This window comes from Lonchura striata, chromosome 11 (assembly GCF_046129695.1).
Source record: "Lonchura striata isolate bLonStr1 chromosome 11, bLonStr1.mat, whole genome shotgun sequence".
Classification (NCBI taxonomy): Eukaryota; Metazoa; Chordata; class Aves; order Passeriformes; family Estrildidae; genus Lonchura; species Lonchura striata.
In genome coordinates this window covers 4,648,276-4,672,463 of record NC_134613.1, presented here as the reverse complement: position 1 = coordinate 4,672,463, position 24,188 = coordinate 4,648,276, and the positions used below count along the sequence as shown (strand labels likewise).

Below are 24,188 nucleotides of genomic sequence, written 5' to 3'. Positions count from 1 at the left end.
AGAAGAAGGAAGAAACATTAATGGTCTTCCCAAGCCAAAATAAGACACTTTGTCACTTCAAGTTTCTCTGTGGCAAACACCAATTCCCAAGGTGCTGTGCAGACAAGAACAAAGTGGCAAGAATATACATACCATTTTTCTCATGTATTTGTACTAGTGACTTATAGGACTGCTGTGCTCTTGCTAGATTATATTGATTCTGAAAGGAGAAAAAACTAACATAAAAACCTGCATCTAGACATGAAGACTCAAAAACAGTTCTAACAAGGAAATTCTACAGTGGGCTTAAAAATAAACTCCATACACAATGTTATAACATTCCTGGCTTTCAGGATTCCCTTCTCAGAGCTGGAAATTCCAAATCTTCCCAATTCTAATCCTCCTTGCCTCCCCCTCCCTTGCCGATACAAGGACAGTAAAAGCCTACCCTGCCCATCCCAAGACTATCTAACTCATCTGCTTGTAATTACATAAAAAATGTTTAATTGCCAATAAAATACACATACAGGCACCCGCCAAGTTGAAATGCATATATATTTGCCATAACAATTTTGTCATTAAGCATCCTCAATGTGGGTCAGCAAGGAAATGGAATCCCAACAGGGATTTGTGTAACTAAGAAACACAGTACATTTACCTTATTGGCTCCAAACTGTACTCTGGCTTTTCCTTTGACTAAAGTGGCATTGATCTGCATGATGACTGATTCTATTGAGTAGGCACTGCTCCAGCCCTGGAGGAGGAAAAGAATGCCAACATACAACATATACTTGCTTCTTGTGCTCACCTTGCAAACCTGTTTTGGAACATGTGCTTTAGGATTTTTTTTCCTGCATTCAAGTTTTAACTACTTATTTTCAGTTAACATTTCTTTTCCACAGAAAATCTGTAAAATTATATACAGTCCTAGTACTAATAACTCGTAAGAAGAATGAAAAGGCTGAAGCACATTTCCAAAATATAGAAAGACAGAAACAAAAAAGCTCCATCCTTACAGCATTAACACTTTTTCATCAATGTCACAACAGAAATTACAACCCCTTTTTCCAAGAAGTAGGAAAGACTGATCTCTAATGAAGTCAATTCAGTAAGCTGTAGGAATTCTGCTCATCTCTGGTATTGCTTTACCTTCCACAGCTCACAAGAGTTTCTGCCAGAGCCTGCAAGTAAGTTACTTCATTCATTTACTTACTTTAAAGAGAAAAATCACTCTGTCTACAAAAATAATCTATGACTATAATCATCTGTATTCCTCACTTCTCCAGAGCTGACTTTATGCAGTTGAAGAGGCTTCTAGAAAAGAAAACAATGTGTTTCCACACTTCCTTCCTCACAGAAATTCTGAGAGCTCCAAGTTTAAATGCTCACACTGCCTGCCTCTTCCTCACATCTCTTGTAAGCCATCCAAGGCAGAAAATAAGATCTCAAACAAGATCAGCGAGGCAAATCCTGTGGGATTGAGGTTTAATTCCATCATGTTTCCTTTGGTGTGTGTAGTTTATTCCACACAGGGATTCCTCAACTCAAGGGAAGCACCTATTTTCACTATTTTCAGGCATGTTTTATTATCCAGATAACAGAGCTCATATTCACCTGTTTTGTAAGAAGTTCCATGCATAATGCACCTCCACCTAGGACATACCTAGAAACAAATGTAAAAGAAAATATACTTGACATCATCAGTTAGTAAAAAGATGCGAGTGCTCACAGTACTTTAAATCTCCTGCTAACCTTGTTTGCTCAATTGTTCATAAAGCTGAAATGCCCTTTAGCCAGTAATATATTGTAACGGGCTAGCCATGTTACACTTCAGCAAAGAAAATCAGCATAGTGAGACAAAAAAAGTTGTTTACTAACTAGACTTAGTTTAAATCATTGACTGAGCTATTCTGCACAACGGCAGAGACCATGGAAAAAGCAAAGTTACTTTTTATGGCTACTCTACATATACATGGTAGAGATGTGTAGCTAAAAGAAACCAACAACATTCAATTGTGTAAGGAAGTTTAACACCATTTCAAACAATGCAGTTGCACTTTAAAAAATAATATAAGCTAACCAGATCTTCTCTTGCTCTTTTCCTGTAAATAGCTTTTTAAAATGTCAAAACCACTTTATCCATCGTGCTGACCGGGACTCAGCAGAACACTTGAGCATGACAAAACCTGGACCAAGGGAAGAAAATTTACCACTGCCAAAATGTATTCTCCTCTATGGTCAAGACATTTAAACCTCATAGATCCATATGACATTCCGAGGGAAATGACTACTGAAAAGCCATCCTTTTTTCATTCTAAAAAGAAGTCTGAGCACAATCAAATTAGAATCCAATGGATTTGCTAGTGTTTGGGTCTGCTTGTTTAGTTTTGAGATAGCAGCAGTCCTCAGGAACCCTATTTAACTGCACTAACCATTTACTGAATTAAAGAAGAATACATAGCAATACAAATCACGTAAGAATCAGCTATCACAGACTGCATTTTCAAAAGCAGGTATCATTTCCTGTCACTAGGAGATGCATAAAAGCCTTGAAAGGTGAATTTAATAGTTTCTCCATGGATATATACGAGTGCCAAAGACAGCACTTCAAACATGCTTTAGATGACATTTTTTCAAATGGAGCATGTTTTCAATTAGATTTAGTGGGTTTGGATTAGCATTTGAGGAATTTTTAAACAAAGACTTTATGGCAGCGCTATGAGCAAGAGAGACAGGTAAGACTTTACAGCAAACTTAAGGCAACACAGGGATCAAGACCCATTCAAAGCACCAACCCAAAGCACCCTACAACAGGAGAAGGAAGAGAGATGTTAACCCTCCACACTATGGCAAGCACGGAGTTTTTCAAGTTGTAACATTTTTACCACAAAGCACAACTTCTCCAGGGCAACTCAAACCTACCCTCCTGTGAGCACAGGAGACACCACTCGCACAAAGGGAGGATCAAAAGGGAAGTTATCCTGAAAAGAGTAATAAAAAAAAAGTTAAGGAAAATACTGTGACACTGCTTCCCGAACAAAGTATTTCAATAGCCTTATTTGTCAAATCAGATTCGAAGTACTAAAAAATTTTCAGTTCTGTAAAAATTCACTTTCCATAGTATTGGCTAAAAAATGTATTTTTTTGGGGAAGCTTCAATGCTGAACTTAAGTTAGTTTTCTTTTCCTGCCCTTTTTTAATGCTACATTCCATTATTACCCAAGTACAGCTGAGGGTTATTTCATAATTTTCTATAGTAAGCCTCAAATTTAACTGCAGCTTTTCATCCTACAGACACTTACCTTAAAAGAGAAGTTCAGTAAAATGTATTCTACACCTTCTTTTTCTTTTAAGACTTGAAGATCACTATGCAGTGGGCTATCAGGATCAACCCTGTAAAAGCAGCAGGGGGAAGACTATGGATGAAGTTCGTATTTTCAATACCTGTAAACAGTAGTTCCTCTTAAAGATTTCCTTTATGTAATTGTAGTTTACAATTTGTAGTTTAAGGTGAAATGTAGGAAATTCTTGCTCCTTTTACCTAGTAAAAATTTCACCACAAGATCAGCATGAAAACTTGCTGCAATGCACAACATTCTCAATGCTATCAAGAGTTGCTTAAACACAGCACAAAATAAGCTGTTTATTTGAAAAGAGCAATATTAATTCTCTTCAGTTCAGTTGTGTTCAAATAAGAGGGGAGAAAAACAGCAAGACTATAGTCATCTTGTTTTCAGCCCATAGTTAGTGAATCCTTTATGGAATATGTAATTGTAGTCCTGCATCATCTGTTAAAAGTAATCTGCATCAGCAGTACTAAACCCAGCAGCTTCTGTTCAGCAGAATTTCAACAACTGTTCTAAAATGCTGGTGGGAGAGCAGCCTGGCCACTAATTCAGACACTACTGGGTTAATCTGACACCCTATCAACTTTTAAATAGAAGAGACTAGTCAAAAACACCTGCAGCAAGCCAAAAACAGATGTTAAAGGGACTGAAAGGCCCTTAAATCTAATCCTCTACTACAGCTGAAACTACAAAATTATTAGATCTCATTTCAGAACTTCTTGGGCAGGTAGTCCCCATTCTATCAGTGGGAAGTTATTTCAGAAAAAAATCTTCCAGTGCTTAGGAACATCCCATTTCAAGCCATTTTGCTGGGCCAGTTCAAAGGGACTTGTTCTAAGTAACAATACTGCTCGTTCCCCATATGGGCTCTTTCCTCTGAACAGCTACCCCTCAGCTACTCTGCACACAGGGCATTTGTTTCCAGGCACTTTTTGCTGCAATAAACAAACACAACACTTCTCTTAGACATTCTGGAAGGCATTTGCTGCATATACTCCATTTCCTCTTTTCTGAAGGCAGAAAATGAGACCTGTTCACAGCACTTGAACAGAGGTTTCAAATCACTGCACATGGTTTGAGCACTTGGTTACAGATGCGCTCAATAGGAAAGGCCTCCAATAACATGACACAGATTTCTCTGATGTGTCATTCCTGCCATTTTCAGCCTCAAAACCTTCACATGGCCATGATTACACTAAGAAGGAAACAAAATTCTCTCAGCAGCTGGTGACCCAGTTTTCACAAGTCTCACCCCTAGGACAAAGCAACAATTCCTACAGGCAGGTCAACTACTGTGCTGAAACAGTACAAGGTACATATAATTATATAATTCACATTTATGTGATAGTGAAAAGTTTCAGTCCTATGTGCCTGTTTAACTGTAGAAATAAACAACTAATGACACTCAGTTCTGTTTTTGCCTACATCTTAAATGTAACTAAAGCTGGATTTTAATGTAATTCAAAACAAATAAAAACAAAATCAATGCAAAAATTCTTGAAAAGAATTTTCATTATTTAAGGTTGCATATTTTGGAGCAGCTTTAGAATTGAACAGTAATGACAGTTAATGCAATACACATGGTGTTGACAGAGAAAAGCAGGTCTGTCTTTTTGCCAGCTCAATTACTACCATTCCATCTCTACACATTTCTGTGTATCAGAATTACTGCCACTATTTAGTGGCTACAATTACCATTAGAGCTACTACTACTGTAACACACTAATTTTTATGCTATGGCTAGAGATACTCCTTTATCAAAAGAATCTCTCCAGCAATAATAAAACAGATTTTTCGGAACACGGAAAAACTTTATTAACTTACTTGAGAAGCTTAACATGCCATTCATACAAGCTGTCATTTACCAGTTCCACTGAATATATCCCTGTAGAAATATTAGATGGTATTAATTATGCACTAAAAGTGTAGATAGGAAACTTAGCAAAACCATTATTTGCTTTAAATTTGAATACTGTCAGCAGGGGTAAGCAGTGGGTAGGACACTGATACTGAGGCACGTCCTTCCTCCAATAGCAGATGCATTTCTGAGGAGCTACAAGAAAAAGTGTTTTCACTTCTATTAAAACATTTCACATTAACCAATTTCTTTCCTGATACTTAACCATTTCACCTTCAAACCTTCCACAACAATAACTCCAGTTTGCTTATTACTCACTGTATTTTACACCCAATACACTACCAACATGTTTTTAAAACACTTCACAACACAGTGTGCAGCATTGTGTTTCACAGGTTCCCATCAGTACAGGCAGACCAGGACAGCACACAGGACAGTGTATGCAGCAGAAACCCAACAAAAAGGAGATACAGCAATGGATTAAGTACATTCCCAAAAGCTTACTGAGGAAGCCAGAAAGATGCATCTAAAGAATGGAATGGTCTGTGGGAGCCAGCTGGTGACTTTCAGTGGCCTTATTGTTTTAAGCAAGTTAAACAACAGTCGTGCAATTCACTCCCAGGGAAGGACAGAAATTATCTGCAATTTTCTAATATATTCAGAGCTTCCTCTCTGCATAAAGTCAGAAGCAGCTCTAGAAAAAGCAATAAATTTTTAACCACCCAACAAGATTTAGAGCATGGTATCGTCATGTACAGAAGTTAAACCCCCTCCTTCAGAGAATATTCATGCATATAGACTGACCCACTATTATTAAACTCGTTACCTGGCCTAATATTTAACAGCATCTTTGTTGCTGGCCTAATTATTTGGAAGCCATATACAAATCAGGAATCTGCCTAGGATTTCAGAAGGCAATACAACCATCAGATTGCAATCACCACATTCTTCCCAAGGAATGAGGGATATTAATTTCTGAATTTTATTATTCTAGCATAAAAATAATCTTACAGTTGAAGCTTATAAGCATTAGTACTTGGAGTACAGATGACACTTCTAGCTGTCCAGACACCATTATTTCTAAAGCATTTCAAAACTTGGCACACAAGTTAAAGCACCCAATGCTTCATTCTCCTGAGTGCAACTAACAAGTGGGTACTGCAGCCAAGAGCACAATTTCTAATTTTCCTATGTCTAGAATAACAGTGTAGGCCTGAACACATCCTCACTGTGCTACCCATGTCCCTTTTAATCAGTAGTTACTTCAGAGACGTGACATCTCTGTTTGAGGAGCAACCAAAGGAGCTATTAAGGCCTTTTTCCAATTCCCCAGATCCAAGGACACTATTTTCTGAACTGTCCTCAGTGTAAGTCACAAACTAAGAATTTCAATTAGCACTACTCTGCTGTAACAACAAAAGAGTTGACATTCAGAACTCTGCTCATTGTCAACTCCCATTAATGACAAATCTATTCCATTGTTGTATCCAGAATATTTTCTTCCACCTGCATCCAAGTGGGAGCAAAGAACACTTATTACAGACAAGGCAGTAAGTTACAGTAAGGCTCCTGACACCATGCTAAACAATGAGAGATCACAAGAGAACTTCCATCCCTTTGCTCACTCACTAAGCCTTCAGCCCCAGTCCTGCACTCCTTCCATTATCCTCAGCCTCCTGTTCTTAGCTACAGTTCCTATCCCACTCCAACTTCAAGGCCCAGACACTTTGGCAGCTTCCCCAACAAGAGCTGTACCCAAGAGTTGTGCTGCATCTAAGCCAGAAGCTGCAGGAGGGTTCTTCAGAGAGAAAGGATCAGCTCAGGACTGAGCCTCAACACCAGCACAAGACAGTCCAGCAGCCTCTCAAGCAGCCAAGTTTTGAGCCAAACAGCATCTGTGTCTCATGAGCAGCAGCAAGGGCTCCATGTTTGATACAGAAGCTACGTAACAACACCATCCAAAGCTGAGCGAGGGTGTTGTTTGGGGTTTTCTGAAAAATCAAGAGGTGTTACTAGGAAGTAATTTATGTGCTTTTTTTTTGTAATTTTGACAGTGAGAGGAAGAAGGTTCCTGTCAAAAAAAATTTAACTTACTAACAGTAGTTTTTGAGAAGTCCTTAATTTAGGAAAGGAATCAAGGTAGGCTCCTCTTGCTTAAGTACAAGGTGGGGTGGAGTTTTTATTACTCAAAAGGTGATAAAGTAAAAGAGGTGATCTATTAAAAAGAAACCACAGAACCATGAATGAAGCTAGCAAAAAAGTAAGAAATTGAAATGTAGAAAGAAAAGCAATTCCTTTCAAAACAGAAGCAACATCTTACTTAGGGCAACATTACTATATCACAAAGTAAATCCCACCCAGTCTTTAGATAAAAACAGGGAATTGAAGTCTATATGAACTATATCTGAATAAAACAGATGCTAAAGATATGAACAGAAAAAAAATTTCACTTAATATCCCCAAATTCTTTGTTTCTTGCCCTCCTTTCCCAATCCCTTAAATTACATCAAATCTTTTGTGAATCTCCAATTTGATATGCGGAAATTAGATAATCTTGCTTTACAGGACTTGTGGTTCCCATTATCTGAACAGGCTAATGAAACTAATTCACAACAGAGTATCTTAATTTGCTGGAATGTTTTTTGCTCCTGTCAGCTCATAAGAAAATTATTTTCTGTTTCTTTAAGGGCAATTCTTTCCCTAGATTTCCCAGATAGATAAGCAACTTTGCTGTCGAGAGCAAGTTTGTAATCTTTTGCTTGAACTCCAGCAGCATTGCTTCATTAGATAAAGGAAATTAATTTCTAAAATAGATATTACCTTGAATGCACAGCTACAGTTGAAGCCACTGTCTTTTAATATTACTTTTTATAAAATAGTATAAGAGAAAAGAAAAAAAAAATAAAATACTATTGCTACAAGTATTACTCACTTCTACAGTCAGTCCTAAAAACATATAATCTCATGAAAACTAAAGTGATCCTTACTCAACTAAAAATCTGCCTTAGCCTTTCTGGCTTGTCTTACAGAGAAATGAAAACAGCATTAAATTACCTTGTAACAGTTACAAGAACCTGGAAGTTTCACAATGGTTCCCTTTGTGCATTAGTAGGAAGAAATTAAATGTAGGGTAAAATGGACCATGGGGCAAGTACTCTTAACAAAAATGACATTAAAAAAGCCAATTACCATAGCCTGTGCTCATGGTGACAGTTACCTAACAAAAGGCAGAACTAGGCTATGAAAGCAGGAGTTCTGTGCAAAGAAAAAGAAACAAGAACATCAATTTGCTCAACATCGAAGAATAAATGAAACCATAAGGAATGAATCCAGGTAAGTTTTATATAAACAGCATCAGTTTACTGGAAAAATGTAATAACTGTGTCACTTAGGACGGTGTTTCAAAGCAGAATTGTCATCTTTGTAGTGTCAACCTCCACTTGACACTACTTCATTACCATGTTTTAGAGATCAACATGAGGCATCCAGTTGCAGTGTTTTTACATATTTCCAAAGTCATAAGCTCTAAGTTACTGCACTCACCCTTTAGAACCTCAACCTTCTGTAAAGTTTAGCAAGATTTGCTCTTCCTCATAATTTAGAGTACACTTTCCTACATCAAGATCAGTCTTTTGCAACTCATTGAGACTTGTGTTTCTAAAGCCAAGAAATTACATGATCAGAGAGCCTAAACCCTCCCCTCAAACCACAGCTAGCCAGGGGGCCCCTGGCTGACTCCAGTGGTACCACCAAATGACTGAGCACCTCACAGCACTCTTTCCAGTCCGGTTTGTTATAGCCAGCCTTCGCTCTGATCACCTAAACAAACCCTGAAGGTCAAAACCAGGCAGTAAAGCATCCCCCATGACTTCCCATAGATCTGCTTCCAGCTCTTCCCTAGACCCGCTAATCCATTCCTTCCCGGATAGATGGTGACTGGGGCACACTGGCAGGCACTCAGCTGCAACAAAGCTAAAAGGAGGCTGCAATAGACCAACACTAGGTCACCTCATCAAATTTATACCCCAGACATTTTACCACTGTCCCCAGCACTTCCATACATGAAACAATTGACCTAAAAGTTAAATATGACAAACCAAAACAGGAACCTATTGTCTCTTCATCTCTATTCTTTTACACATGATTAAAATGGCATCACCAAGTGAGGTTTAAGTCCACTAGAAATAAATATGGGAAGAAGTCCAGAAAAGTGAAAGCATATTTAGTTTTATACTGACTCTCTAATTAGGTATTCCTCCTGTTCCCATCCTGGCCTGCACCAGGGTCTGACACCTGGCTGCAGTGATGGAGTTGTCTATTTGGCAGACCTAGAGGAATACAACTTGCCCAAAATCGATGTAATTTCTATTTCTCATATGGTAATACTCAGATGATTCAATGTGCTGAATCCTTTGCTGAGCTACTTTAGCTACAGCTCCTATAAGGAATAAATGAAACAGCCATCCACTATCTCAAGATAATCACTGGTCATTAGCCAAACTAATTTAAAATACAAACAAGCTTGTTTTCCGCTGTAATCCACATCATTATTGCAACGAATATATGTTCTAACTTTTCTCCATAAATAAACTACTTTATGTAATAAAAGTATATATAATGTATCTATGTATTTTTACATATGTGCACACACAAACATGCACGTATATACAAACACAGGACAACAAAACAGAGAAGTTAGCAGCAAGTATTTCCCAAGAGAATTAATTTAAAATATATTTTAAAAAGGGAAATCTGAGGCATTTACCTGTTTTATAACTCTGTGATCTATATATATCCCTGAGTTCTTTCATAAGTCGATCTGAAGCCTGAACTGACCCAGAGACTGCACCCTGAAATAAACAAAAATACTCCAAATAAGTGAAAAGTAATATTTACAAAGAGCTTTACATTACTAACTAGAATGTATTAACAATATATTAATTTCTGTATGAGAATTAGGTTTCTGAAAGGTTAAATATTCTAGCGAGCAAAGTCTACTCCAAAGAAACAAGAACCTCCCTCTAAAGAACATTAATATATACTACTAAATGCTATAGGTGACACAAACTTTTAATCAAGGTAGAACAGGTATTTTTCTGTAAAGGACCTAAATCTTTGGCATTTTCATTTCCAAGATGGATGCACAGTACATCTCAGAGTGGAATATTTAATTTTACATTCTGTTTTTATACACTGGAAGACAAGTAAGCCTAATCCTAAGAGCAAGGTTCTATACATAAGGTTTTATTGCTTTCTCAGAGGTATATCTTTATTTGGTCATTGAAAAAGGTACAGGAGTTCCTAAGTATCCACTCTAGAACAGCAGCTTCCAGAGGAGTAAGACCAAGCAATGAATTTAGGAAATGTGGAACAAAAGCAATATTTACTGAAATTGAGTGAAAAAAGTATCAACAACTACACAGAGGACAACAAAGGAAAGCAAACCTTAAAATACAAAATATTTCTTGTGACTTGTTATAGTTCTTGTGATTTAAGCAACTACAGCAAAATCTCTTCTGTTCTCTTGGAGCTCAGTTCCGTACTGCTCCGCACCTCCAAGTGAGAGAAAACTCAAAACAATTTTCTTGTATGTTATGTGATTACTCTGCTTATACATCCCACCCAAAATACCACTTTAGGTTCAAGTTACTGCCCCCAAACCCTAACCCTGTGACACTTGGACTTTCACCAACAGTCTGTTTCCTAAAGGCAGATTACTTTGCAGTTCCCCTCTGCTCCTGTTCTTCAGTCACTGCCACTGAAATACAGGCTAACATATGGAGCTCATGAGCATAGTTGGGGGGAGAAAGCATGACAAAAAATAAAACTGCCCCACTAACAAATAAAGAAGATCCACCTAGGATAATTCATCATGTCTGTATCAAGTACTGAATAAGTAAGTTGAGGAGGCTGCTTTTTTACTCCATCTAAAAATTCAAAGAGTCTTTTTTCTTCAGTTTCCTTCCAGACACTATGAGCGCCTATAAACATATCCCTTTTGGATAGAAGTGTCATATTTGGAAGAATATGAAGCAGCTGTGACCATTACCTAATACCCAAAACATCTTCCCTGTTTGCCTGAAGTCCACAGTGATGTTTTATATTCTATAAGGTCTTAATTGTAGGACCAAATTACTTCTTAATAAAAATTAAGCATCAGTAAGAGTTACTTGATGGCAAAGCCTCCACATAGTCCTCTGTCTTCTCTGTCTAGTAGTATCAAATAATACACATAGCTTCCCACTAGAATCTGTAGACTTTTCTTTTAAGGCTATTCATTTTCATACACCTTTAGATTTAATTATGCAGATTTCTGAAATTCCACTAGTTTTTCTTAACAGACCAGTATGAAGGATGAACCTTGTAATTAAACATGCAAATAATAGGCAACTCCTTTCATCTGACTAAACAAAAGCTACATACAAACAAGGCTTCAGACAAGTAATTTCTCCATTTACTATGCCCCTGTCTATAGAGCTGTATCAGACAAAGAAGGGATTTCTCAAACACCAAGTATATGAAATTTTAGGGAAAAAGGTTGTTCATATGCAATATCTGCATATTACTACTATTTATACCCACTATTTACAGATTAGCTGAAAAAGGAAGCATTATACTTAGGCAGTTAACACAGCAGTGTTAATCACCATTTTTTGTAGAGTTACTGTGCTTTCTGAGCATTAAGATTGAGACTCATCAATATGTTGAGTCTGGAGGAAAGACATTTCATAGACAAGTGTCAAGACTTTGGTTTTCTTCTGAGTAGAGCTGTGCAGATCATTGCCCCTTCCACTGTATTTCTTACTAAAAGAAGGAATTTTTGTACACTTTTCCACAGATTGTCAACCTATAAATATAGACAATTTAAGAACAAGTTAGATGGTCACAGACATCCTGTGGAAAACTACCTCTCTCACTGCATCTCTACTGCCATCCAATTGAACTACTGAATTTCTATACATAATGTTGGAAGTTCATCTTGGCAAATGAAAATTTAAGTATCTTCTCTATTGGAGACATTTAAAAACCATAGCTTAACACACTCACATCCCCCTGACTTCTATTATAACTGCTGATAAATGAGGTGGTATTAAAGGAGTTAGTTGTAGCGCGTGTAAGCAAGCCTCAACACACTTTGTCCTTCAGCCTTTTTCCCCCAGGAGTTTCTGGTCAGGCTGCTCACTCCCTATAGAGCAGCATTACATATAGTTACACTTGTACTCTAAAGAATCAATGGACTGTAAACCAGTAATCTACAATCAGGAGAAAGAGGATAGCAAACTTAAGAAGTTTAGCACAGGGGCTAATTTTATGTGCTCTGAATTACCCTTAGAGGAACTTGAAGAGGAAGGTAACAGCTAAACCTGATGGTAAGCCTAATGCTAAACACCACTCCTCTGAAGCACATCTTCATTCTGGGGTCACTTGTGGGTTTTGGAGCCACTGTAAAGAGCAGTTTAGAAGAGAGCACGACTTGCATCCCACCACTGCACAACACAGAGCATTGAGGTCAGCTTTAATCTACAGTGATACTAAAATTACAAACTTTTTCCATAACTCGCTACATGCAAGTTATAATTTGAAATACTGAACTCAGATATAAATAACAGTATCCTTCTAGAAAAGTGGGACTTGACACTCCAAGGGAGATAAAGTTCCCATTTCTCAAATTGTGACAGTAAGATTTATAGTTGCAACTGCCTCAGACATTAAGTGGTCAGTCATGGGATCTGATGGGTATCTGTCATGTGGGGCTGATGCCAAGAGCAGAAAGGCAAAGCCATTTCATCTGAAGTAGTTAAATTAGCTGCAGGACCAGACCTGAGTGACTTTTTTTCCTAATACATAATCAAATAGGCACAAAAAGTCTCACTTAATCATCCCATCCTGTACTAGCATATGTTGTGGCTCTCCAGAACAATGAGCAGGTAAGCTGGAGAAATCCCTGCTACAAGAGGCAAACATCTATGTTGACAGCATGCCAGCTGCTGAGAGCTGCAAATAACAGAAATACCTGATCCAGGAATTCTCACAGCCAAAACTGTTGGACATGAAAAATATCCATGAGATGCATCACTACAAGCCTGTCTTGTTGTCAAGCCCTTCCCCACAGGGATGAGGCACTATTGGAAATATGAAACTCGTGGTGCAGTTGGACCAGCACTTTCCCTGCTGTACTAATGCCATAGAGACATCAGGGGCTTCTTTTCCCCTTCCAGCCCTCAAAATGCACCCAACAGCCTGCTCTCCTCCCCAAGTTATAGAGGATAGGAGGTGCAGCTCACTACAGATTTTTATCCAAAGATCTGATAAGATCTGTCTTCTGTCTGATCAGAAAAATACTGTGAACACATCAGAACACTACAGAAAACTTCTTCACTCAATACATTTTAGAGGACTTAGACACAAGACCAAAAATCACCTGCTGAAATAAAACATGAAAACTCCTCCAAGATAATGAACTTAAAACTAAAATAACCAAAAAAGAGCTAAAGAATGCAAGTTCCATTTGTTACTTCCTCCATATTTGTGCAGAACCACAATCATTCCTAGAAGTTAAAGTAGTTTCATACTTCCTTCAAGGATTAATCTAAAAATAGAAATGACACCCTAGATTTCATAAAATCTGAAGATGAAAGTAGAGACATTGGAGACTTCTGAAGAGAAGTGCTTAAACTCCTCAGTATGAAACAGAAAAAGCTAATAGCATTACCTAAATAAGAAAGGCATTAATCTCTGAAATTACTCTGTGCGGAAAGACCTCTGAAAAGCAAGCAGCAGCAAATTGTTAAATATTTGAAGTTTATGATTCCAGTTCAAAGACCTATTTTAACTACAGGTAAGCAAATGGTTCTTTAAAGTTATTACAATGTTAAGAGGAGGATTAATTCTTGCTCTGAGTTACATACTACCAAAAGCCAAATTTATTTCCTGATGCCAACAAGAAGAATGGGATTAAGGAAACTGCCAAGGACAGAACTCATTTACTAAATTAGTAAATACACATTCTTGTACAGCACACATAATCCCTAAAAACTCTTATGACAACATCTTGAGAAGCAGAAAAATGTCTTTAACCTATCAGAAATAAATGACAATGGGAGTGCATGGACTGCTTTCCTATGAACAACCCTTGAACATGATCTTTAACTCCAGCCTGCAGTGCAGCCAAGGGGAGAGAGGACAGCCCATGGACCTGGGCCAAAGAACATGGAAAGGAACTGAAAAGTCTTCTGGCTGCACTGGGCACCAGTCAAAGCCCTGTATTATGCTGCATGTTCCCTTTTCCAACAGGTAAATGAACGGGTTTGTTTTACTGGCCTCTGCTGAGGAAACAAAGTATCCCAAAGGGCTGAAAAACCAGACTGGTTTAGCCACCGCATTTAGGTTTGTAAAATTCATACTGTCCTCCAAGAAACCCAGTTGTGAGGGCTGTACAGATTTAAATTTTGCTTTGTGTTAGAATCTGTTAACCGTGCTCTAAGAGCAGTTGTTTGAGTGTCCTATCAGAAGCCCCCTGTTTTGGCAGCATGGAGGACCCATAAAGTGCAACTGGGCTAGCTCTTTCCTAGGTCAGTAGCACAGTTAGAGATTTTGGTTCTCTAGCAACTAGGAGTAAACCCTCACAAGTCCTTGGAGAAATTATTTCAGCAGCACAGCTATTTCTGGTGACCCACAAAAATACCACAGTTCCTCAGCAGCAGCTGAATACCCTGTTCCCTGCACTCAGCTGACCTTGTTTATGCACCAGCATCAACGAGAGTGTCCTGGCATGAGAAACAGCTATTATGTAAGTTGATTCTGCTGTTGTCAAACAGAAAAGCAACAGTGCTCATTTCAGCTCCACTAAATGTGGAGGGAAAGAGCAAAATAAAAGGCAGTATTTGCCAAATAGGAAAAGAATAGATAGCAAAAGAAAATCTGCAGTTTTAAGAGGCTTTCTGCACCAAGGAAGAGTGTTGACACTACAAAAAATATTTTTTTTCTGTTCTACCAATTTTTGATGTTTGTAGAGCAGGCCATGCCTTTCAGGCTGCAAGAGGATATATTTTCTTTAACAATTAAAATATTCCTTATTATTAGGAGTTGAGTTATACACACAGAAACACACAAAACCTCTCTAGGCATCTTCGCAAACTGTGTACATTCAAGTTTAAACAAAACCAGTAAGTGACTCTTGTGCTTATGATCAGTCAAGTCTCAAAACCAGACTTGACTATACAGCCAAAGCAGTTTGGGACCTTATGTTTACCTGCTTTTAAACCCTGAAATGCCAATAAGGTTTAGGTGTTAAAATTTTAAAATCCTTTGGATGAAGCAGATCATAAACAGAAGTATTACGTTTCATGCTTTATACATTTTAAGCCTCTATGAAACAAAAGCTTTGATTTCTTTGGAAGTCAGGGTAAACAAAATTAAGGTTGTAGGACATCATCACACCCTGCTACATACACCTCTGAGAAGCAGAAGCTTCTCTGGAACCTGGCACTTGGGACAGAACGTTTCTAAGCTTCTGGAGAACAAGCACTTTTTCTACAACTGCCTGCTGGTAAGATCACTCGGAAAACTGTCAACAAAGTTGCAGAGCTGCTGAAAGCCCCTTACTTTATACATGGCAATAAAAAAAACTGCACAACAATTCACCAGCCTTCAGTAATTTCCAGGTGGCACAGCTATTACTGAAAAATAAACTCTTGCATAAAGTGGATTTAAAGCACAGGTTTGCAAAGTATTTTAAGTCACCCATGACTTTTAATACAGGCAGTTTTAAGTTTGGCTTTAGATTTTTTACTTTAATAAGGGTTCAGCCACAAAAGCCAAGCTCACCGTATTCTGCTGATTTTGCAAGGGGAGCTAATTTTTGTAACAAAGGCACCAAGCAAGACAGAGGGACAACCACATGGATACCTCTGGAGATGAGCAGTTAAACAGTCAGCACAGGTTAATTTATGTCTAGGTGCATAGCAGTGGGCTTTCTTTGCTGAAATCCATCTCTATTTTAAAGACAGAAGTATTGCAAAAAAGAAGCATGGAAATATTAACTCACATTTAAGTGATCTTGCCTTTGATTTTTTCTGATTTTTTCTAAGATTGCAAGGTTCTCTTTTTCAATGCCTTCATCCTCAGATTTCTTCCCATCAACTGGTTCCTCCTCCTTCATATCATAGTGATCCAGATCTTCAATGTCCTACAGAGAGAGAGAAGTTAATTGTAAATAACTGTCTTGTGCTCTACATTCAATGAAGCTGTCTCCAAAGGCAGGTGGGATACAGTCACATACTATATACCACTATGGATTTGTGATTGCTGGATGCCATTTCTATTTTGTTCTAACTTCACCCTCAGCCAACATAACCACTGGAATATAGGGAACCCTCAACACAAATGAAACCCGAATTCACAACATTTCTAGTCACAGAAACAAGTACAACCTCTGCAAGAAGATTGTAGAGAATTAGCCCACTGAAGTAGGCAGCAAGTTGGACTAGAGAATCCAAAAGTACCAAGTTAGGGTGGCTCCAAGTTGTTTCTAAAAGCAGATGCTTTTGCAATTAGAATCCTAGTTATTTCTCACAAGTAGTGATTAACACATTTGGCAAGGCTACAGCAACCTTTCAAGAAAGTTAAATATTAGAAAACCATGTGTACTTTATTCAAGGTTAACATTTCAGCTAAAGATTAGACGCAGTAATTTTGGAATCAGGACATAAGACAAAATTCTTTGGTCAAGCACTCTGATCACCCAAGCCAACACTTTGGTTCTATGTTCTAGACCACGGCACTAAAATCCCTCCATTCTGTATCCTGAGATGGGGTTATCTTTGTGGCAGAGAAGCACTCTGAGCTTCAGACAATTGCCTGAAGGTGATTCAAATGCTGGCTGTGGAGAGGAGGGCAAGCATGTAAATACTTTGACACAAAAAGGAAGCATTGCAGCAGCCACACCAGCAGGCTTTGGTTACATAACCAGCAGATATACTCCAGTATGCAGAGCTCTGCCACACCTGGGAGTGTTCCCCATGCACCATCTGTTTGCGTGGCAGGAAAACCCAAATTCAAGGATGCCCTATGTAGCAAGAAATACACCTGGTGCATTTGACAACACTGTCTTCAGCTGTACCAGACTTTAGACTGAGTATTCTTCAAAATACTTCTGTTTCTCCAATGATAGAGCTGAGGAATTGTAAAATACTTCTCCATTTAGAACTGGGACTAGATTACAGGTTGCAGATACCACTGCCACGCACAGTGCCCCCTGACAGCTGATAAATAATGGCAGACCATTTCTTTTTTGTACAAAGTAACCCAAACAGAGTGCAAAAGGCTACTTTAGCAGTCTGCAAGCAACTAGTGCCTTGTGCCAGCAGGATATGGTACATACCACCTTTACAGAAACACGGGCTCCAGCAAACATAGTCTGGATTGGGCTAAATATGGCATAAGAAAGGCTGCTACAAATTAATTTAAGAACTTGGTAACATTTAGCTCTTTTCTATAGGAAGATCATTTGTTCAGAGACAGTTGTTCATTCTTACTACACCTTAATTAAAAATCTAAATCTGAAGTAAGCGGAACAGTTCTACTACAATAAGGCAGTCTATAGTGGTGTAGAAAGCAAGCATCTTGGAGCTATTCTAAAATGTAGCAGAAGCAAGCAAAAAGGGTGATTCTTACAACTAAAAAGCTCTTTAAAGGGAGCACCATGTTGCCAGACATGGACATAAAAGTTTAGTGTGTCTGTTTCAATGTTCTTCCAGTCCCTTCAATTTATTACAGTCAAAAACTACCTCACCCATTCAATGAGTCAGCAAACTGATTTACTCTTAGCAAGTCTGCTTCAATTTAGGAGGCACTTCCAACTGTATCAGAGCCAGTTCACATGCTGCTTGAAATAGGAGTTAACAATATAAAAACTTACTGATTTGGCACACAATGTTATGTATTGTTTGACTAAAGCACAAACAGATGTCCAATTCTCTGTAGCCAAGTACCTCACAGCTGAGATCTAGGTTTAAGAAGAAAATTTCACTAGTTTTCTGGTTGAAGGGAAAGCTGACATTCAGGTAAACATCCAAATTTTAATTATCTTTTCTGTTGAACTCCAGGGAGGTCACATTTTACAGTTTGGTTTAATTATTAGCCAGACATTACAGAGCAAAATGCCAAAATTCTACTAGATTAGCACAACAATCTCATATATAGACATACTTCACCCATATCATCTTCTTCCTCCTCCTCTGATGTAACTTCTTCTGTTGTCCCATTCTGCAAAACAACAATGAAAGTTCTGCATAAATTCTGCATATGCTTCTTGGTTTCAAAATCAGCAAGTCTACTCTCCAAGAGAAGCAGTAAATGCAAAAGTTACATGTCAAACTTCAGTTCTTTGCTGGTAAGGGTAAGATGCATAAAGATGCTTTCCTGGAATATGACAGTGAAGAGACATTTTCACAAAGCAAAAGTAAACAGAATGTCTCAATTCCCATTAAGCTGTAAATAGAAGCTTTAAATTCAGATAAGGAACATCCTATTCTGAGACAGTGACAAATGCAACAAGCACATCAAGTGGGTTACAACCCACCATCCCTTAACCATGCAATCAGATCATGGCTCTGACTAAAATCCATTAACATGCTACACCTCTAGAAAGAAAAACTGAATGAACTTTAGACATCTAGAACCTAACAAATTCTTTTTCTCACTACCTGTAACTTCCATGCAGCCACTGGTATCATCATGTAGGCATTGCTATTAGCCTATTTGAGGAAATAACAAAACAATACACTGAATATAACTTTCTCTTTCAGGATACCACTCCAAGCTCAGGAAGTCTGAGATGCAGAAATACTCAGGAGCATTCTGATATGCTTGTCCTCTGCTCACTTTTCCTTTGGCAAAGAAGGAATGACACTGCTCTAGACAATATATGGGACCAGATGAATCTTTGGTCAGAGTTACTAAGGCCCCTCTTATTTCACTTGAAACTGTCTGACATTTCTGGCTAAGAAACCTTTCATGAGTTTTTGAGTTTCACAGCATGTGAGCCCCTTCACAAAGCTACACCCTTAACAGTACAGCCCACTGCCTTACAGCTGTACTGCTGAGTGGGTGGCTCAGAGAAAAGACCTATAGGATTTCAATTTGGCATGCGACCAAAATTTAAGCAGGTTATTTTTCATTACTATAGTACTGTTACCACAGGAAAGCATCTGTTACTCTAAAGGAGTATTTTAGCAATCATGTCATCTTAATGTGTACAAACAAAAGAAGATCCCATAATCTTACTAAAAATCAGAAAATAACTACTGTCTGTTGCCAGTTCTGTTTTCAGCACAATACACAACATTTTGGTCAAGAAGAACACCTCACAGACCTTCAAAATTCTTAATTTTTCAAGTGCACAAGAAGTAAGCAAGGCAGTTCCCTACTCAAAGTAACATATGCCCTTGATATTCTATGTCTCTGCAAGGGATTGAAGAAGGAAAACAAAAGTAGTTCATCCAAGTGCACACTGTGAAATACATGCCCTTCAACAAAGAGCCAAATATTTCAGAAAAAGTAAGTTTGGGAAGCACTCCAAGTGCACGGAGATTGGCCTAAACAGTGTTTAGGAGAAAATTTAACTTGACAGCACTGGTATAACATACACACCTTTCAGTGATACAGAAACTTCAAAGGGAATTGTGTAATATTATCACACTATTATTAAATGGATTTATAAACAAAATTAAAATTGAAGACACCACAAAAGTACTTAATCTCTCACTTCTAGTTTACACAAGGTTTAATCATTCCCATTATCTTGCTTCTTGGAAGTTAAAAAACCAATTCCTTTATTGGCCTAAGAAGGTGTCCATAGCTTTTTAATTTACCTGTCCAGCTGGCAACGGCTGATCTAACATTTCAACATCTGGATGCTGAGGAAGATTATATAATCTGCAGAGGTCACATATTAATCGCTTCAGCTGCTGAAGAAGCTATAAACAATAAGAAAACATAGATACGTTTATTTAAATCAAAGCACAGAGGAAATAGATTTTGAATTTTCTTCACACATTGATAATCAACTCAAAGTCAGTGCACAGCATTTAAATCTGCTCAGACCAGAATAAATTTCCCCTGTAATCTTTGTAGTAAAGTCCCCACAATAGAAACTCAAGGACATGGCAAGTTAACAATGACTCCCATTCATCTTCCTATATCCAAGAAGAAAGCCATGAGCAGAAAAACCATTTTTCATCTGACAGCTTCATCTATTCCAAGCATAGGTGTCTGAGCCACACATCACTATGAAATAAGCAAGTGGCCACATTCCATGAGACAAAATGGTCCATGTTCCCATTTCCCATCTTAAAAAAACGAGGAGGAACAGTCCAGTTTTCCATACCCTGAATTCCTTTACAGGGTACACCAGTGAGGCAGCAGAAGCAGGACCAACCCTGTCCAAGTCCCAGGAGCCAGGTGGGCTCTGAGCAGGAGACCAGGCACTCTGCCTGCTGTATCTTGTGTCAGGGTGAGGCATAATCTGTTACTATTTCTGACTTGTTTTTCCAGCTTGTTTCATTGATTGTGCTCTGTTAACTGCAAACTATGCAGCACTTCACACTCTAATGTAAGCCAGAAAAAAATTTACTTCTGCAGAAACAATTATTAAGTTTGCTCTTTGATCACTACACTAATGAAGTTCATTTCTACAGCTTTTCACTTTCTCTAGGCAGCCTCAGATTCCTAGCTAAGGCCAAGACATGAAAGATTATACTACTGCACTTCCTACCTTTCCAAGGTCTTTGCACAGCTGCATCAGGAAAACAAAAAAAGACTGCAAAATCCATTTATAAAAGGGTCAGCATCTCATATTTTGAAAAATACTAACCTAGATGAAGCTTGCAGAAATTATACATTCATTTATAGACTTTTCTTCCAAAAACCAAGGAGACTTTATCTTGCCATTTGTCAAGGGCAGTGGACAAGACAGTCATTTCTGCACACACACTCCAAAATACATGTCTAAGGCTTTGCTACTCGGCCAGTTTAAATACTCTCACCTTACCCCACTGGAAGTGAAAAATTCAGTCTCTCCAGGGTTAAGAACTCATTTCCAAGTCCTAATCACTAGCAATGATAGGAAAATGTTGCCCTTATGCTATCTGAAAGCTTCAGTGCTTTTCCCTTCTACAGCAGAATTCCACACTGTGTTTCATAGGAATGTTATTTATCCATCTGAGGCCATGAACTGAGGTACCAGCCTGCATTAGAACACTATCACACCATGTCTGCTGTTTCTGCATCATTCATGACAGTGAACCCAAACAAAAAATAAAGCAGATAATCAACCTAACTCAAAAATAAAGCAGATACCACCAAAAGGCCTGGGGCAACAGAACCACATTTCTTAGGAGTATATACATGAGACATGATAGGTTTTGGCAAAAGCCCTTCTGTAACAATCACGTTTCTCATCAGCATTAAGGTTCTACGCTTGTTTGAAGCTTCCCAGGTACCCAGAGCATTACGAAATCTTTCAGCAGACAGGAATCAGGTTAATCAATCGAAAAGTTAGTTGCCAGATAGGCCACAGGTCTTAGAACTATTATTTTCAGCATGTGCAAGACGCTTAAAGTTGCACTCACTGCTACACATTTTCTTGAGAAACTTTTTCTCTGCACAAACATTGCCTCATGGAGAGCTGGAGCATAAACCATACAATTCCAGGAGCTGCAATTTTTCTCACAGAGTCAATAATTTGTTTAAGTCTCTCTGAATCATACAAAAATATACCTAAGCAGTGAGGGAAGACTGCCACAATTGTGCTGGTCAATTAGCACTGACCTTGGAAAAGCAGATGAACACAGTATTAGTTTGCCTTGACAGAGAGACAATAAGGGCTGGAGAGTTAAGAACTGCTTCCTGCCCTGCTTCCTTCATTCCCCCTCCTCCCCACAAATAGTTCTGTCATCTGAATTCAGAAGGGATTTTTGCAGCCAGGCCCTACCACACTGTAAGCTTCCCTTGCTTCCAAGCACAGCACCACAAGCAAGGAACGGGAGTGCCCTCAAAACAACATGGTGCTGGCACAGCTTGGGCTGAGTTACAGCTGTGCCTGACAAGGGCCTCCAGCAGCTCTTCACCTTCTCATTTCCACTGCACCACAGATCACACTTACTGTGTGGCAGCTTATCAGCCTTGTGGCAGATCAATTCTGGTATGCTTCAGCACACAACCACCATTTCATCATGAAGGGGGAGGCGGAGGCCTGCTGAGAGCAGGGTTCTACATTGGCAGGATTCTACACTGCAGGGCTAGCTTAATGCAACTCCTACTGCAGATCATTTTTACAGATCAGGTGCTTTATTTGCAATCTGTGTCTACATTTTGCAAAGGTGGTGGCAGAGCAAGAAGCTGATCCTGTCTGTACAATCCTTCCACCCTTCTTCCTTACTGCTACACTTTTCCTCCACAAGAATTAATTTAATATTATTGATCTTTCTGCTATGGATCACCATCACTGTTATCCCTTATCTTCTGCTCATCTGTATGAAAATTCACAGGGTAATTTGAGCTGAAAGTAGCATCTGGAAAGCATCTGATCCAGCCCTGTGCTCTAAGCAGAGCCTGGCATGGTTTGGTATGTGTTGGTATGTACATGAACAGACTACCAAAAGGGAGAGCAGATTTCTGTCACGTACTAATAATTTAAATGTATTTCCAGAGTCACTTCACAGGCTTAACTAATGTAAAATGAATGCTTAACACACACACTTAGAGGCTACTGAAGAAAAGTGAGCTATCAGTAGTTTCCCTGGAATACAAACTGCCTACAGCACAAAGTAAACAGCAATCAGAACTCATAACCCACAGGGTAAAGGAGTGATGTGAAGAGTCTGCAGAAGGGAAACCCTCAAGTGACCAAACAACACATCTATAAATTTGCCATAATGATTATAATGAATATCAAAATAACAAAAATTACACCATTAGAATATACATCCTCTATAATTTTTAATGCTTCAGGAGTTCTGAGAAGTTGGTGGTTCTTTTGGACACCATAATGCTGGTTTAGAACACAAACACCTCTTGGAATTTTGTTCCCTATCTTAATGTTCTGTACATCCGAAAAGAGTTTAAAATTATTCTTTTTAAACCCAGCCTACACTAGGCAGCCTTTTTATGTATGAAGATATCTTCTTAATGTAGTATGAAAGCATTAACAATTTTAGGATGCCTTTGATGATATTAATATCTTGCTGGGCTCACTATGAAACACCATGTTTCCTGATTACCAAGAAAAATGAATTTAAGAAGTACAGTTTAAGCACAGAAAGACTTAATTTTTCTATGTGTCTCTACCTACACCCACAATATCTATATAAAAATAAATGCTTCAATAAATCTTAGCCTACCACTGAGAAAGTGATGAAGAAGGATAAAAATGGAAACAGAGGGAAGTAATAATTGCCACTTGGAATGTGGCCACTACTTGGTTATCAGGTAACAGTGACAATACCTCGCCTGGCCTCCCCCACACTCTGCAGCCTCGGGCAGTTTCAGACTAAAGCAAAGCGGATTCCTGCATTTCGTCTCTGACTCCCACTACAGAAACAGCTGCTGCACTGGGAGTTTGCAAGAGACAACATTCTTCCCTGAAATGCCTCCATGTGGGACTTAATCTAAAATATTAACACAGAAGCAGTGTATTTCAAGACAGCAGCTTACCCAAGTTGTAAACATACTTATGCCAGGAATTGTGTACTTACGTTTGACATCTTCCATGCAAGTTTAAAGTCTGGATTGTGAGAATTAAAGTTGCTCTCTGAATTTCAGCCCATTTCCCTATTCTCTTTAAGAAGCAAACATCCAAACGGTGTAGAGTTATACTTAACATCGCATGAAATAAGGTTTGAGGTTTCAGACTCACGTCACGTAACTTCCATCACTTTAAACAGAACTAGGGAAATCATAGTAAGATTTCTCTTTTGCATAGCACAGCCACTAGAAGGCAGATG

General features: G+C 38.5%; 1 protein-coding gene across 2 annotated transcripts in view; it reads right to left on the bottom strand.

Annotated features, from left to right (window-relative positions):
- Positions 1 to 24,188, bottom strand: part of UBE2Q2 (ubiquitin conjugating enzyme E2 Q2) — a 45,360-nt gene that overhangs the window by 3,153 nt on the left and 18,019 nt on the right. Inside the window, exons 3-13 of one of the 2 annotated variants that reach the window (XM_021546781.3) lie at positions 20,058 to 20,162; positions 18,394 to 18,450; positions 18,104 to 18,190; positions 16,232 to 16,372; positions 9,950 to 10,034; positions 5,151 to 5,211; positions 3,282 to 3,372; positions 2,902 to 2,960; positions 1,594 to 1,642; positions 638 to 733; positions 133 to 199 (exon numbers count right to left, since the gene is read on the bottom strand). In XM_021546781.3, coding sequence (XP_021402456.2) covers positions 133 to 199; positions 638 to 733; positions 1,594 to 1,642; positions 2,902 to 2,960; positions 3,282 to 3,372; positions 5,151 to 5,211; positions 9,950 to 10,034; positions 16,232 to 16,372; positions 18,104 to 18,190; positions 18,394 to 18,450; positions 20,058 to 20,162 — 898 coding nt within the window. The remainder of the gene's footprint in view (positions 1 to 132; positions 200 to 637; positions 734 to 1,593; positions 1,643 to 2,901; positions 2,961 to 3,281; positions 3,373 to 5,150; positions 5,212 to 9,949; positions 10,035 to 16,231; positions 16,373 to 18,103; positions 18,191 to 18,393; positions 18,451 to 20,057; positions 20,163 to 24,188) is intronic. The other variant, XM_021546782.3, reaches the window with a different exon arrangement.